General features: G+C 46.4%; 2 protein-coding genes across 6 annotated transcripts in view; both read left to right on the top strand.

The window, feature by feature from the left end:
• Positions 1 to 10,056, top strand: part of LOC134029283 (transcriptional enhancer factor TEF-5-like) — a 31,678-nt gene extending 21,622 nt beyond the window's left edge. Inside the window, exons 4-16 of one of the 5 annotated variants that reach the window (XM_062473366.1) lie at positions 160 to 224; positions 663 to 725; positions 866 to 928; positions 2,337 to 2,348; positions 3,757 to 3,885; positions 4,037 to 4,080; positions 4,412 to 4,468; positions 5,760 to 5,824; positions 7,187 to 7,323; positions 7,554 to 7,727; positions 7,931 to 8,074; positions 8,359 to 8,511; positions 8,728 to 10,056. In XM_062473366.1, coding sequence (XP_062329350.1) covers positions 160 to 224; positions 663 to 725; positions 866 to 928; positions 2,337 to 2,348; positions 3,757 to 3,885; positions 4,037 to 4,080; positions 4,412 to 4,468; positions 5,760 to 5,824; positions 7,187 to 7,323; positions 7,554 to 7,727; positions 7,931 to 8,074; positions 8,359 to 8,511; positions 8,728 to 8,841 — 1,220 coding nt within the window. In that variant the 3' untranslated portion in view covers positions 8,842 to 10,056. The remainder of the gene's footprint in view (positions 1 to 159; positions 225 to 662; positions 726 to 865; positions 929 to 2,336; positions 2,349 to 3,756; positions 3,886 to 4,036; positions 4,081 to 4,411; positions 4,469 to 5,759; positions 5,825 to 7,186; positions 7,324 to 7,553; positions 7,728 to 7,930; positions 8,075 to 8,358; positions 8,512 to 8,727) is intronic. The other 4 variants (XM_062473382.1, XM_062473373.1, XM_062473389.1 and 1 more) reach the window with 4 other exon arrangements.
• A 1,763-nt stretch (positions 10,057 to 11,819) lies between these two features.
• LOC134020930 (transcriptional enhancer factor TEF-5-like) overlaps positions 11,820 to 15,000 on the top strand; it is a 6,945-nt gene continuing 3,764 nt past the window's right edge. The window contains exons 1-5 of the mRNA XM_062461325.1: positions 11,820 to 12,080; positions 12,638 to 12,736; positions 13,494 to 13,590; positions 14,025 to 14,101; positions 14,738 to 14,874. Of these exons, the coding sequence (XP_062317309.1) occupies positions 12,663 to 12,736; positions 13,494 to 13,590; positions 14,025 to 14,101; positions 14,738 to 14,874 (385 nt within the window). The 5' untranslated portion in view covers positions 11,820 to 12,080; positions 12,638 to 12,662. The remainder of the gene's footprint in view (positions 12,081 to 12,637; positions 12,737 to 13,493; positions 13,591 to 14,024; positions 14,102 to 14,737; positions 14,875 to 15,000) is intronic.

Here is a 15,000-nt window from a genome sequence, read left to right as displayed (position 1 = left end):
TTCACGACCAGACATGTTTCAGTGACACTAAACCTGTCTACTGTTTCCCAGCTCTTGACCTTCTCCAGTCTTGATGTATTTCCTGCACAAACACACATTGTGAGACTGGGTCTTCCTGTTCCTGGCGTCTCAGACTGACCGTTGCTCTCTCCCCTGCAGGTCGGAATGAGCTGATAGCTCGGTACATCAAACTGAGGACTGGCAAGACACGCACCAGGAAACAGGTACGGATTCGTACCAGGCGTGGAAGTAACCCAGATATTAAATACAATACATATACTCTTACATATATACTTACTGTCAGAGAAACTAAAGGATGCTCTTGCTCAGTTCACAGTACATTTATAAACTGTGTACCTCTTGTTGTTGGGTTGATGCAGAAAGGTGGCAGAGCAGTGCTCCCCCTCCTGCATGTCTCAAGGTCCCTAAAGACCAGGGGGAGAAAGGCTGGGCTGCTGTGATTGGTCCTTGAGAGTGTGTGAATCTGTGCTGACTGACATCGTCTGGAATGAGGGATGAGAGAGAGAACATGTGTGTATGAGCAGGTGTGTGTGTTGTAGGTGTGTGTGTGTTTGAATGTGTGTGAACAGGTGTGTGTGTTGCAGGTGTGTGTGTGTGTGTGCATGCTGTATAAACATGTAATATGTCTCGCACCCCCCCAGGTGTCTAGTCACATACAGGTGTTAGCACGGAAGAAAGTCAGAGAATACCAAGCAGGTATCAAGGTAGGTGCTGCCACGGGCTGTTCGCCCACCACTGATGGGGCATGTCTTTCTCCTTGGTTACGGCTATTCTTCCCTCTCTCTTTCTCTCTCTCCATCTTCTTTTCTTCTTCTCTTCCCCTCTCGGCTCTTCTCCTCTGCAGGTTTCTAGCCACTTACAGGTTCTCGCCCGGAGAAAATCCCGCGAGATCCAGTCAAAGCTGAAGGTATGCGCTTCTCTGCTGGGCTGGGCGGGGCTGGGAACAGGCTTGGCTTCTGCGCTGACAAATCAAAGTGCACTTTGTGTAGTGTGGGTAGGCGCTTAGAGGAGGGGAGAAGGAGTGAAGGAGGAGTGGAGGAGCAGGAGGAGGAAAGGAGTGGAGGGGGAGGAGGAGGAGAGAAGGAGGAAAGGAGGAGGAGTGGAGAAGGAAGAGGAAGACAGTGGAGGAGGAGGGAAGGAGGAGTGGAGGAGGAGGAGGAGGAGAGAAGGAGGAAAAGAGGAGGAGAAGGAGGAGAGAAGGAGGAGAGGAGGAGGAGAGAAGGAGGAAAGGAGAGGTCAGGAAGGCTGGATCTGCATCTGGGGGTGGATTGTGGCTCTGCAGTTTTTCCTCCATCCATCCGTCCATCCATCATACTCATACTGCAGGGTCATTAGGAGACTCCTCCTCTAGCAAACATGCAAGCTCAATATAAAGAGTACAGGTCTGAACCAACACTGACACACACGGTAACCAAGGCCAGGCCTTGACCAACACACTGATACACACAACACACTGATACACACAACACACTGATACACACAACACGCCTGTTGGGCGCTAGAGCTTAGCGAAGCGTCGCTGTGAGGAGCGAGGTGACGGGTGTGTCAGCGCTGCATGACGCCTGGCCTCCTGCTTCATGTCTGTCCTGGTGTCAGCCACGCTTTCCTCGGCCTACAGACCTTCCTCACCCTTTCTCTGTCCTCCATCTTCTCCCCGTTCTGACGGCCCAGCCTCTACAGGTCTCTCCTGCCCTCTCTCAAATCAACTTCTGTCAACACCTGGAACAGAGACCAACATGTTAAACCTAATTCGAGTTCTACGTTCTTTGATATCACTTTGTGTGTTATTCGGCCATGCCATGTTGAGGAAAACTCAAAATATCCTAGTTATGATTATTCCTTTCCATCAGCAAAATGTGAGAATGGATCCTTTCTGTCCATTACTATACACATGTGTATGTTCTAATGAGGCAGATAAAACAGTACTTGGATGTTGTCACCATTCAATATTGAATTTCTGTCCTCATGACCTGTGCTGTTGTTGATGTTTACTCTCTATTGTCGATACATCTTAATAAACAAATAAATATACAGACACAGTATGTATATACAGTATGTATATAATCAAGCAGATGTTCTGTGATGTTCAGTAATTTGGACATGGAATCTCTGTTGCAATCTTAACTATATCATTTATTCAACATCCTCGATTGATCTGTCTTAGGCAGTGCGAATTACGATGAATGAAAGTTTATGAGCCTTTGACAAAGCCATCTCTGGCTTGTAGTGAAAAGCCTGATTTGCCGTGACAACCCTAGCCTAACTGTACTGTAGTGTTTCACAGTTACTAATGGATTCTTTCTCCTTTGATTTAGGCCATGAATTTGGTAAGTGGATTTGACTTTTGCGATACCTTCCCCCCCCCCCAACCCTCCAACTCCCCCCTCAGCCTACCCCCCCCCCCCCCTCCCCCTTCTGCTTGTCAGTGCCTTGTCGCTTCTGCCCTCTGCTGGCATGGCAACCCCCCCCCCCCCCAACCCCCCACATACACCCCTCCCCTGCTCTGCGCTTTACAGTGATTAAGGAAACAGATGACTCTAAACCACGTCACAGTGCATAGTTCCTGGTGCGGCCAGCTTCGCTCCATGCTGCAGCTTGCTTGCACATGGTGATTGTGCTTGGGGATCCCCTCGTCATGGCTGTTACTTATCTTATCTATTTATCTTGACATGGTCAGTGTTTGTTGACCGGTCGCATACAGTGTCTTGCAATGAGATTTGCTGAGTAAAACATGAAAATCTCCTCAAGGTGGGAAGAGTTTGTGTGTAAGGTTTTAGAAAACCAGTGTAGGTGTGGGGCCACTGAAGGACAACTGGATCAATCTCACTCAAAGCGTTAACTCCTGTCAGCACAGCATTAGTATGATAAATATCCATCACAAAGCTGTCAGTTTTGCCTGGAGAGAGAAGCCAACATTCTTGGGTGCTTTGGAGATAAAGTACATCAGTTGTGTCCTGTGATTCTCCAGAAGTAGCACACAGTCTTCCAACCATGACGGTTGACAGTCTGCAAGCTGAGCGCCTCCTGGAGGTGCCAGCTGCAGGTGCCAGCTGCCTGTCTCAACCCTCCACACCTTCTGTTTCCTTTTCGCAAACAGAAGTGGATGATCACCACAGTAACCGTTTCAGCTTCCATTGTTACGATCACCATAGTAACTCTCTTGGCTTCCATCGTTATGATCACCATAGTAACTGTAACCGTTTAAGATTCCATCGTTATGATCACCATAGTAACTGTAACTGTTTCAGCTTCCATCGTTATGATCACCATAGTAACTGTAACCATTTCAGCTTCCGTAGTAACGTAGTAACCATGGTAACCAATCTCATCTTTCTCTGCTTTCTCTGGAAATATGTATCAGTGGAACATTCCATCAACATCACACTCATACAATATCTTTATTGGCCACTTAAAACATTGCTGTGTAATATGTATTACACAATTGAATGGGATGGTCTGTCTGATTACGGGGCTGTAAGGTTACTCTGCTAACTATCCATCCTGAATCTACCACTGAATATCATGACAACTGTATAGATGACACTAAGATTATAAGCAAAAGTAAAATTATTAACGTTACGATAGTTGTGATTATTTTAAGTTTAAGTAAGAGAATAATGATTATTGATCTGTGTTTGTTTCTTGCGCTGAGCTAGCTTGTGACCAGCGCTCTGTGTTGGTGGGTGTGCTGGCGCCCCCTGGTGGACACAGGCCTCATGTGTGCTCTGCCCCCAGGACCAGGCCTCTAAAGACAAGGCCCTCCAGAACATGGCAGCACTGTCGTCAGCTCAGATTGTGTCTCCCAGCCTGATCAAGAGCCAGCTGCCCCCACTGCCACAGCCCCCTTACCCTCCACATGCCAGGGTAAGACCCCCCCCCCAGATCCTTGGCCCACACGTGATTTAAAATACCACTTCTGAGTTTGTGAATGTGCCCAGTATGCAGTTGCGCATGCAGTTGATGATGAGTTGATGATGCAGGACAGTAAATGTTGTGTTGATTCTGTCTCCTCCAGTTCTGGCCCACCCCCATCCCGGGACAACCAGGACCCTCTCAGGAGTAAGTACCCCTCACGCAGGGCATTTTTCTGGGCCTGCTGTCCAGCCTAGACCCCCCCTCTGGGTCTCCACTGTGGACGTCTGCATAGGAGTGAATGATTATGACTACATGTGAGGGAAACGGGCAGCCGACCTGGGTCAAACCCTAGAGAGTAACAAACTGTTGGGCCCTTTCCAGTGGTTCCAACGTACCACATCAAGTGCACCCCCAGTGTGTTGTGACTGTATGACAGATGTGACTGGTCCAGATCTGTCTGAGGGTGGGGTGGGGGGGACTGAGGTTGAGGCTGGGGGCTGTGGCTTGTTTAACAGATCACATTTGTGCACCCCAGGCTGGTACTAGAGCTGAACCAGGGCCGGGGACCTGGGCTTGGCCGGGCCAGCTACGCGTGAGTTCCCCTCCGCAGACCTGCTGTGGCTCCAGGCAGCACTGACTGTTTCACCCCAACACGACCACAGCCCCACACCCCCACACCGACCACACCCCCACACCCCCACACCGACCACACCCCCACACCGACCACACCCCCACACCCCCACACCGACCACACCCCCACACCGACCACACCCCCACACCGACCACACCCCCACACCGACCACACCGACCACACCCCCACACCGACCACACCCCCACACCGACCACACCGACCACACCCCCACACCGACCACACCGACCACACCCCCACACCGACCACACCCCTACATCGACCACACCCCCACACCGACCACACCCCCACATCGACCACACCCCCACACCGACCACACCCCCACATCGACCACACCCCCACACCCCCACACCCCCACACCGACCACACCCCCACACCGACCACACCCCCACATCGACCACCCCCCACACCCCCCCACACCCCCACATCGACCACACCCCCACATCGACCACACCCCCACATCGACCACACCCCCACATCGACCACACCCCCACACCGACCACACCCCCACACCGACCACACCCCCACATCGACCACACCCCCACACCGACCACACCCCAACATCGACCACACCCCCACATCGACCACACCCCTACACCGACCACACCCCCACACCAACCACACCCCCACACTGACCACACACCCACACTGACCACACCCCCACACTGACCACACACCCACACTGACCACACCCCCACACTGACCACACCCCCACACTGACCACACACCCACACTGACCACACCCCCACACTGACCACACCCCCACACTGACCACACTCCCACACTGACCTCACCCCCACACCTAACACCTTGTAGTCACGGCCCTGCCTGCAATAACTTCACCACCAGGCATCAACAAATAAAAGGTCCCAGTCAGAAAACATAATAAAAAGTCCTTTAGGTGTGTTGAGAGGCGCTCAGAGCTAACAGGAGATAAGAGAGAACAGACAAGGTTGTAAAACAGAGCTCACATCGCTGCTTGATCTCACACAGGCAGGAGGGAGCTTCTGTAAGAGAGAAGCAGAGGTGCACCGTCATCCAGCTGGTGCAGTCACACACGCCCGCGTCTCGCACGCTAACCCACGGTCGCTACCACGAAACCTCACGGCGGCCATTTTGTGCCACCTTAATAGTGACGTGTTTAAGTAACTCCTATGCCCTACAGTGAACCCTCCAGAGTGTTGATAATGTGATGTTAGACTCGTCTCTCACTGACCTAACTGTTCTCTTTCAGCATCAAGCCTTTTGCACAGAGCCCGTACCCTAACCTGGTAGGGCCTGTAGCTCCAGCCTTATCAAGTGAGTATGGAGACCAGCGGAGCTAGTGTCACATCAACTACAGCTGCTAAAACCTTGCCTGACTTCACTGTGTGTCTGTATCTGTGTGTGTATCTGTGTGTGTGTCTTTGTGTGTGTATCTGTGTGTGTGTCTTTGTGTGTGTATCTGTGTGTGTGTGTATATCTGTGTGTGTGTCTTTGTGTGTGTATCTGTGTGTGTGTGTGTATCTGTGTGTGTGTCTTTGTGTGTGTATCTGTGTGTGTGTGTATATCTGTGTGTGTGTCTTTGTGTGTGTATCTGTGTGTGTGTGTATATCTGTGTGTGTGTCTTTGTGTGTGTATCTGTGTGTGTGTGTATCTGTGTGTGTGTCTTTGTGTGTGTATCTGTGTGTGTGTGTGTATATCTGTGTGTGTGTCTTTGTGTGTGTATCTGTGTGTGTGTGTATCTGTGTGTCTGTCTTTGTGTGTGTATCTGTGTGTGTGTATATCTGTGTGTGTGTCTTTGTGTGTGTATCTGTGTGTGTGTGTATATCTGTGTGTGTGTCTTTGTGTGTGTATCTGTGTGTGTGTGTATATCTGTGTGTGTGTCTTTGTGTGTGTATCTGTGTGTGTGTGTATCTGTGTGTGTGTCTTTGTGTGTGTATCTGTGTGTGTGTGTATATCTGTGTGTGTGTCTTTGTGTGTGTATCTGTGTGTGTGTGTATATCTGTGTGTGTGTCTTTGTGTGTGTATCTGTGTGTGTGTGTATATCTGTGTGTGTGTCTTTGTGTGTGTATCTGTGTGTGTGTGTATCTGTGTGTGTGTCTTTGTGTGTGTATCTGTGTGTGTGTGTATATCTGTGTGTGTGTCTTTGTGTGTGTATCTGTGTGTGTGTGTATATCTGTGTGTGTGTCTTTGTGTGTGTATCTGTGTGTGTATCTGTGTGTGTGTGTGTATATCTGTGTGTGTGTGTTTGTGTGTGTATCTGTGTGTGTATCTGTGTGTGTGTGTATCTGTGTGTGTGTCTTTGTGTGTGTATCTGTGTGTGTGTGTATATCTGTGTGTGTGTCTTTGTGTGTGTATCTGTGTGTGTGTGTATCTGTGTGTGTGTGTCTTTGTGTGTGTATCTGTGTGTGTATCTGTGTGTGTGTGTGTATATCTGTGTGTGTGTGTTTGTGTGTGTATCTGTGTGTGTATCTGTGTGTGTGTGTGTGTGTGTATCTGTGTGTGTGTGTGTGTGTGTATCTGTGTGTGTGTGTGTATATCTGTGTGTGTGTGTTTGTGTGTGTATCTGTGTGTGTATCTGTGTGTGTGTGTGTGTGTGTGTGTGTATCTGTGTGTGTGTGTGTGTGTGTGTGTATCTGTGTGTGTGTGTGTGTGTATATCTGTGTGTGTGTGTTTCAGCCTATGAGCCCCTGGCGCCCCCCCTCCCCCCAGCAGCCACCGCCGTGCCTGTGTGGCAGGACCGCACCATCGCCTCCTCCAAGCTGCGGATGCTGGAGTACTCCGCCTTCATGGAGATCCAGAGAGACCCGGACAATGTGAGAGGAGCTCTGGGGGGGGGGGGGGGGGGGGTGGGGGGGCAGGTTCAAGGCTGCTAAATGAACATATGACGTTATCGACCAAAGTATTCTTGTGTATATACTTAAGGAACTCTTATCACCTCCAGCTACTAAGTAACCATCCCAAAATATTATCAATATATATATAAATATTATAAAAATATAACTTCCAGACCTAACTGTTCCTCCTGCCTCTCTCCTCTGTGCAGTACAGCAAACACCTGTTCGTCCACATCGGGCAGACGAACCCCTCCTACAGCGACCCTCTCCTCGAGGCCGTGGACATCAGGCAGATCTACGACAAGTTCCCAGAGAAGAAGGGCGGGCTGAAGGAGCTGTACGAGAACGGGCCACAGAACGCCTTCTTCCTGGTCAAGTTCTGGGTGTGTTGTGGTCGTTTCTGACTCAATGTTATCGTGACTTGACAGTTCACTGGTGTTGCCACCAGGGGGAGCTCCTGTCTGCTGGGTCTCGTTCTGTTCTGTCTTGGCAGTGTGGTTGTCAACATGCTGAGGCCTGCTGGGGACTAGTACCTTGCCTTTCTAAGTGTGTGTGTGTGTGTGTGTGTGTGTGTGTGTGTGTGCAGGCGGACCTGAACAGCAGTGGCATGCAGGATGGCCCAGGGTCGTTCTACGGCGTGAGCAGCCAGTACAGCAGCTCTGAGAACAGCAGCATCACCGTGTCCACCAAGGTCTGCTCCTTCGGCAAGCAGGTGGTGGAGAAGGTGGAGGTGAGCCTGTCCTTTCTGCTGTCACCAAGGGGCGGGATCTCATTTTGGCGGAAAGAAATTAAATGGCGAAAACATATTATACTTATAGTATCCTTGGAAAGTGTATTTATGAATATAAACCATACTTACATATATTAAAGTTGTCAAGTATATGAATACGGTCTATATTAACTACACTTCGAATATGAATATAATGAAAATATTAGAGAGTATCAAGCTCTCAATTGTTGTATTTAAATGAGAGGACTCTTTTTCCGCTTGGCTGAACTGAGTGTGTGTTTCAGACGGAGTACCCCAGGGTGGAAGGGGGGAAGTGTGTGTTTAGGATCCATCGCTCCCCCATGTGTGAGTACATGATCAACTTCATCCACAAGCTCAAACACCTGCCGGAGAAGTACATGATGAACAGTGTTCTGGAGAACTTCACCATCCTGCAGGTACACGGCAGAACACTGCACTGCAGCACAAAATAACACATTTGTTTGCCACAAATGCACAACATAAAATAGACAAAATATAACGGTTATTTTGGTGGTTTCATGTGGATAAAAACTCCATTAAGTCGTATGTCTTGTCACATTCTCATGCAGTGTTTTTACCAGGTAGATTTGTTCGCATGCTGACATTTAGTTTGCGCTGTGTTGCTTCTGCAGGTGGTGACTAACAGGGATACCCAGGAGACCTTGCTCTGCATAGCGTTTGTGTTCGAGGTCTCGACGAGCGAACACGGAGCTCAGTATCACGTTTACAGACTTGTCAAAGACTAACAAGCTCTTCAGGGAAGGAGAAGGCTGACAGGAACCTACATGACACCACCTCTCCTCTTCCCACTCAGTTGTCCGAGAGACACTTAAACATCCCCGGCTCCTTTGCATACATCCACTCAGAGCAAGAAAGTGAAGTCTCAACAAACAGTGAAAAGACATCAAGATAAAAAAAATTTTTTGATGAAAAGCCTGCTTCTTACTAGTTTATATAAACGTGCTCAGAGGGGGTGGTTGACCTCGGTGACGATAATAAATGTATATAGAAACATATTCACAGAGGGACTGAGAATGTGTTTATGGTGAAAAGAGTATTTTGCAAGGGAACACAGAGGACTAGGAGCCGTGTATTTATACAGATTGGAACCGTGCGGAAACAAGGACCACGAACGAGAATAAACAAAGAAAAACAAACTGAAGAATTGTAGAGCTGTCCAACAAAACGGTGTGATAGATAGATAGATCGATAGATAGATCGGTTGATCGATTGATCGATAGATATGACTAGTGCCTTTCTCCAAAGACAAGCACTTCAGTCTGCCACTTGCGATTGCCTTATTATGACTACCTCTTGAGAAAAGCATAGAGATGCTGGAGAGAAAATGAATTCACCAAGCAATTGTAAACTTGACCTAACTATGCATTTTACCCCTCAAATGTATAATTTTGAAGCATCAGATTCATCCCGGCAGACTGTGGAAAACCTTACAGCTGTTAGGTTTTCTTATTTGATCAAAAAATGAAAGGTTACACGTTTGTCTATGGTCCAAGTGTACCAAGAGTTTCTAAGTCTAGACTAGATCAGAGGACCCACTATCCGTCTGACGGGTCCGGTATCCTGGCGTGTTCCCTTCTCTCTCGATCCCTGTTGTTTTCAGGGGCCTAAACAACAAAACAAGTGCCTAAGTGCACTAAAGGATCAAGAAAGGGTACAGACAAGTGTTTATTTTCTTGAGTTTCTGAGTTATATGTAGCCTGATCGAAATGAACAGTTTATGTGCTGTGAATGCTACAGTGATGTGTGTTACATAGGAGTATGTTGCGCTCTTGTTTATGTTTGTGATCAACTTGAACTCAGCACCGAGATTCCAGCAGTCAGAAAGCAACAGTGTTTCCCCTCTGCAACAAGGAGGAGGGAAAGACTGCATGTTATTTACGTGTTTATACAGACTTTGTATGTTTTCCTGTGAACTTCCAGATCAATTTGACATCTTTAACCCTCGTGTTATCTTCGGGTCGTTCTGACCCATCAGTCATTGTGACCCACCGTCGTATTGCGACAAATTTACCGCATACAAAGACAAAGTGAAGCATTTTCTTTTAACCGTTGGGCTGTCTCAGACCCCCCACATTGCGAAGGTTAAAAGAAAATTATTTTTATTTGTTTTTGTATTGGGTAAAATTGGGTAAACACAACGATGGTTCGTTATGAACCTTTGGGTCATGTGACCCGAAGGCAGCACGAGGGTTAAACAATGATACTGGATGAATTTAGAATATCGTAATGTACATAAGGTTGTCCGTGTGCATCAAACTAAACAATATTCCTATCCCCCTGAAGATATTTTTACCATTGGGGGAAGAGAGAAAAAAAAACAGCTGCTGTGGGTTTTTTTTACGATCAGCTGTTTTCTCTGGTGCTGGGGGTGAGTGTGACCATTGATTGTTATTTATAGGGTTTGAACACACGAGAGATGGGAAGGTCTGGGCTATGGGTGATGTTTGTCTTTTACCATTGCAATGGTTGTGTTGCGACTATATACTGACATGTAATGACAGATAACTGGCAAGAGAACTATACAACTAGATGAACTGCCAGCTCTTGGATCCACTGTAGAGACAGAGAAAGAGAGAGAGAGAGAGAGAGAGAGAGAGAGAGAGAGGGACAGCGAGAGAGAGGGACACAGAGAGAGAGAGAGAGAGAGGGAGACAGAGAGAGGGGGAGACAGAGAGAGGGAGAGAAAGAGAGAGGGCGACAGAGACCGAGAGAGGGAGACAGAGAGAGGGGGAGACAGAGAGAGGGAGAGAGGGAGAGAAAGAGAGAGGGAGACAGAGAGAGGGAGACAGAGACCGAGAGAGGGAGACAGAGAGAGGGGGAGACAGAGAGAGGGAGAGAGGGAGAGAAAGAGAGAGGGAGACAGAGAGAGGGAGAGAAAGAGAGAGGGAGACAGAGAGAGGGAGAGAGGGAGACAGAGACCGAGAGAGGGAGACAGAGAGAGGGAGACAGAGACCGAGAGAGGGAGACAGAGAGAGGGAGAGAAAGAGAGAGGGAGACAGAGAGAGGGAGAGAAAGAGAGAGGGAGAGAGGGAGAGAGTCTTATCTACTTTGAACCTGTCGGTCTCACCCTTATCATGTATCAGACCCTGAGGTGGGCTCACACCTGGCCTTGAATGTCATGCTAAACAACTGCTAAACATTTACTAGCAGATTTCTCAGATGTTTGTCTCTTTTTTTTTACAGTATCTTGTTTTTTTATAATCATGATTAATATTGTTTTTATTTGTTGTTTTGGACTTTCAGTGGACGCCATATGCACCCATTGAAAATGTGTGTTTGTGTTGACATTGGTGAGATGTTCTGTATCATAATCAAAACGGTGTTGGCAAGTTTTTGGTTGAAGGGGGGTTCTTGAGGCCTTAGTTACCATTGTGCATTGCCTTTTTGTATTATCTGTTATCTTCAGAGTAAAGGGGTTGTATTATATAATCAAATCAAAATGTGTATCCTAACAATAAAAGACGCATGGTGCCTTTAGGGAAATTTTCCCCAGAAAACCTATTAAATATGTTTGTTTTATTTAGTCAGTCTGAGTCTTATTGCATTGCTAAAAACACATTGCTGTAATGATGGGAAGATTCCAAACTAGACTAAGTAGTTTTTCATGTTTTCAATTGAGACCGCAACACTGTAAAGGACTTGCTCTTTATGATTCTGCAACGACTCAAGGATAGTCCAGAGTCCAGAGGAGTCAGCGAGCAGGGTACTTTTATTTTGAAGGCTTGTTTTCAACCAGATAGTAGCTAGCTAGCTACTGTATACATTTAGCTGGTCAGTTACCACATTTGGCTCCTTCTTAGTTATGTTCGTAATTTTAGCCAATGGTAGCTAGTTACTTCTATATGTCTCTGGTTGTGTGTGGTCAGTTTGAACTGTCACGGTGTGGTCGATCAGTCGGTGTCTGTTGACATTGTAGAAGTCACTCCACCGTCGCACCGCACTGCGAACCAGCTATCATCAACCGGTAAGTTCATTCAGTTGAAATATTAGCTAGCTAGCCATTGAAATAAAAAGCAATATGTCACTTTTACTGGCGAAAGAACATGAGTTGGTGATATTGGTCAACGAGGCCGTGACAGGTTATGTCAGAAATATTATGTAACAACTCAGAAATATAGAACAAGTACAGTACGTTTTAGCTGCCTACAGTATCTAGAACTTCAAATAATCGTCATCAGGCCCAGTAATGACTGTAGTTCACACACTGCACTCTGGGCATCTCATCTAACTTTGGATACGATATCTTTCTTCAGCACAGTGTTATAATACATTTTGACAATGTGAATCTACTGTGAATTCGGTGTTTCAAGTCCTGTTTACGTCGAATTATGAAGCTCTATGTAAAGTTTTACAAAAAATAATGCTTGTCTGGCATTCTTCATTTTGCACCGTGTAGCACAATTAAAGGTGACTGTAAAATCTACTAGAATTATGTATCAGAGGTCATTCATGTGCATCGTAAGTGTTTATTATCGTGTCTTTCTTCTCTGACTGACGTCGTCAGTTTTGTGTTCTCTCCAGGAACCAATCTCTGCGGTAGTTCACTATGACTGCTGACCCGAGTGCTCCGATGACAGCGATAGATCCGCTCAGGTTGAGAGTGTTCTCTCTCAACTGCTGGTGAGTACTGTGATGGTCCTCGTAAGTATTATTACGTTTCTGAGTAAAATAAGGATGCTAAGTATTATGACGTTACTGAGTAGCTACTCTGAAGTATTATCTTAAGTATTACCAGAGAAGGCAAAACACACCCTTCACTCAAGTAGAAGTACTCATGTTTAAAAAGACCCTGGTAAAAGTTGAAGTACCGACCACTTTTTCACTAAAGTTAAAGTAAAGAGGTGAGGTGTGGGCTCTGACATATACTTAAATAAAAAGCCATTATAACTACTTAGTGTCACGCTTCATACAGTGAAAGGAAGAGGGGAGGGGAGAACAGAGAACCATAAAACAGAGTAAAGCAGAACAGAGTACAGTAGAGTATAAAGTCCTCAAACGTTTTAATATTTTCAACCTTTCAAAAATATTTATTAAAAACCTGCCCCCCCCACCTTTTTTTCAACCTTTAGAAACTTTTGATTAGAATTATTTTTCAAAAATATTTTTTTAAACTTTGGAAACATTCTTTAAAACTTGGTACATGGTAGCATCGCAGACGAGCATGTTAGCCAGGAAATTGAAAAAAGGCACATAATGACAAGAAATAATATTGATTGTGCCACCAAATACAGACTAACCAGTGATCTGGGTACAGATACATCTGGACTTCCCACAGTACAGTGGGCCCAAGCCCACACTGCAGGGGGCCCGAGCCCACAGTGCAGTGGGTCCAAGCCCACAGTGCAGTTCATGCTGTCTACTTTGTTCGTCTTCTTAGGGGCATCCGTTACCTCAGCAAACACTGTTCTCAGCGCTATGCTATGGTTGCGGAACTGCTGAGCAGGGACGGGTATGATATCGTCTTGCTGCAGGAGGTTGGCTAACACACACACACACACTCGTGCGCGCACACACACACACTATTTATCTTTCTCCTTTTTGTGAACACTCAGTACCTCTAAATATTTGCACTCTCTCTCTGTCAGGCTATCTCTCTGTCTCTCTCTCTCTCACACACACACACACACACATACACAGACAAACACACACTCACATACATACACACTCACACAGACACACACACTCACAAACCTGTTCATACCCATCAGTTCAAGTGATATGTTGGTATGTTGCTTAAAGACACCTCCATTCTCTCAGTCTCCCAGCTGTCATCGCTGTTTGGGCATACAACCAAGGCCTTAAAATCTCCTTCCTTATCTTTCAAGTATCAGTTCACCACAGATGTATTCTAAATGGCTTCACTAATATGTGTTTTGTGTTCAGCTGTGTCTTCATTCTTTCCACTCAGGTATGGAGTGAAAAAGACTACCTCTTCTTGAAAAATAAGCTTGCCTGTAGCCACCCTCACTCTCATTACTTCAAAAGGTAAGTTCGTTTTGTGGGTGTCTGTGTGTTTTTCCCAGACACAGAGGAATTTTCCCAAGCTTCTCTTAATACTTCCCTCACCTCCTCCTTACCGGGGCACAAGTTTGGGATTAATCAAAGTTTAGTTCCCCCTCACCTTGTTCTAATCCCCTCACTAAATCATTAAAGAGTGTTCTGCAAAAGCCACGTGTTAGACTGACAGAGCTTTACTTTCTTAGATTCTACTTAGATTATGCACATATTCTACTGTATTTAGATTTTACTTTACATTCTACTTATGCTGTGTTCACACCAAACGCGAAGCAAATTGTTCGCGTGAATGAAGCACATTTTCGCGTTCATTTGTGTTTATTCGCACAAATCACTGGGAGCAAACCGTTTTCTTTTCTTCGTCAACCATGTCCGAAAAGACGACTATAAACAAATACAAAGTAGTGTCGTATAGCAGAAGATGCCCACAGACAGCTACAATACTCTTGCCCTTGCCCGCTTCACAGCATTACATTTCCAAGGTTCTACTTAGATTGTACACATTCTACTGCTTTTAGATTCTACTCTTCTATAGATTCTACTTATGTTTTGCTTGACAGTGTTCTTTTGGGTTTCATGACCTCATGTTGATCATTTGTCTTCCAGTGGTGTCATAGGAAGTGGACTGGCCACCTTCTCCAAACACAGAATCAACGATGCCTTTCTGTACTGCTACTCCTTAAATGGTTACCCTTACATGGTGAGTCAAAAGGACCCAACACAGAGCTCTCAGTCTGGGACGGGTGATTTATGTGTTGAAAAACGTTAATGTGAGCTACTCCAGTCTTACCCTGTGCTGTTCTCTGTATCGTGTTATTATCCCGTGAGTCATGATTTGAGGATTTTTGTGTTTACCCCACCTGTTTGTG

This window comes from Osmerus eperlanus, chromosome 1 (assembly GCF_963692335.1).
Source record: "Osmerus eperlanus chromosome 1, fOsmEpe2.1, whole genome shotgun sequence".
In the NCBI taxonomy this organism is placed as follows: domain Eukaryota; kingdom Metazoa; phylum Chordata; class Actinopteri; order Osmeriformes; family Osmeridae; genus Osmerus; species Osmerus eperlanus.
This window is presented reverse-complemented; position numbering and strand designations above follow the sequence as displayed.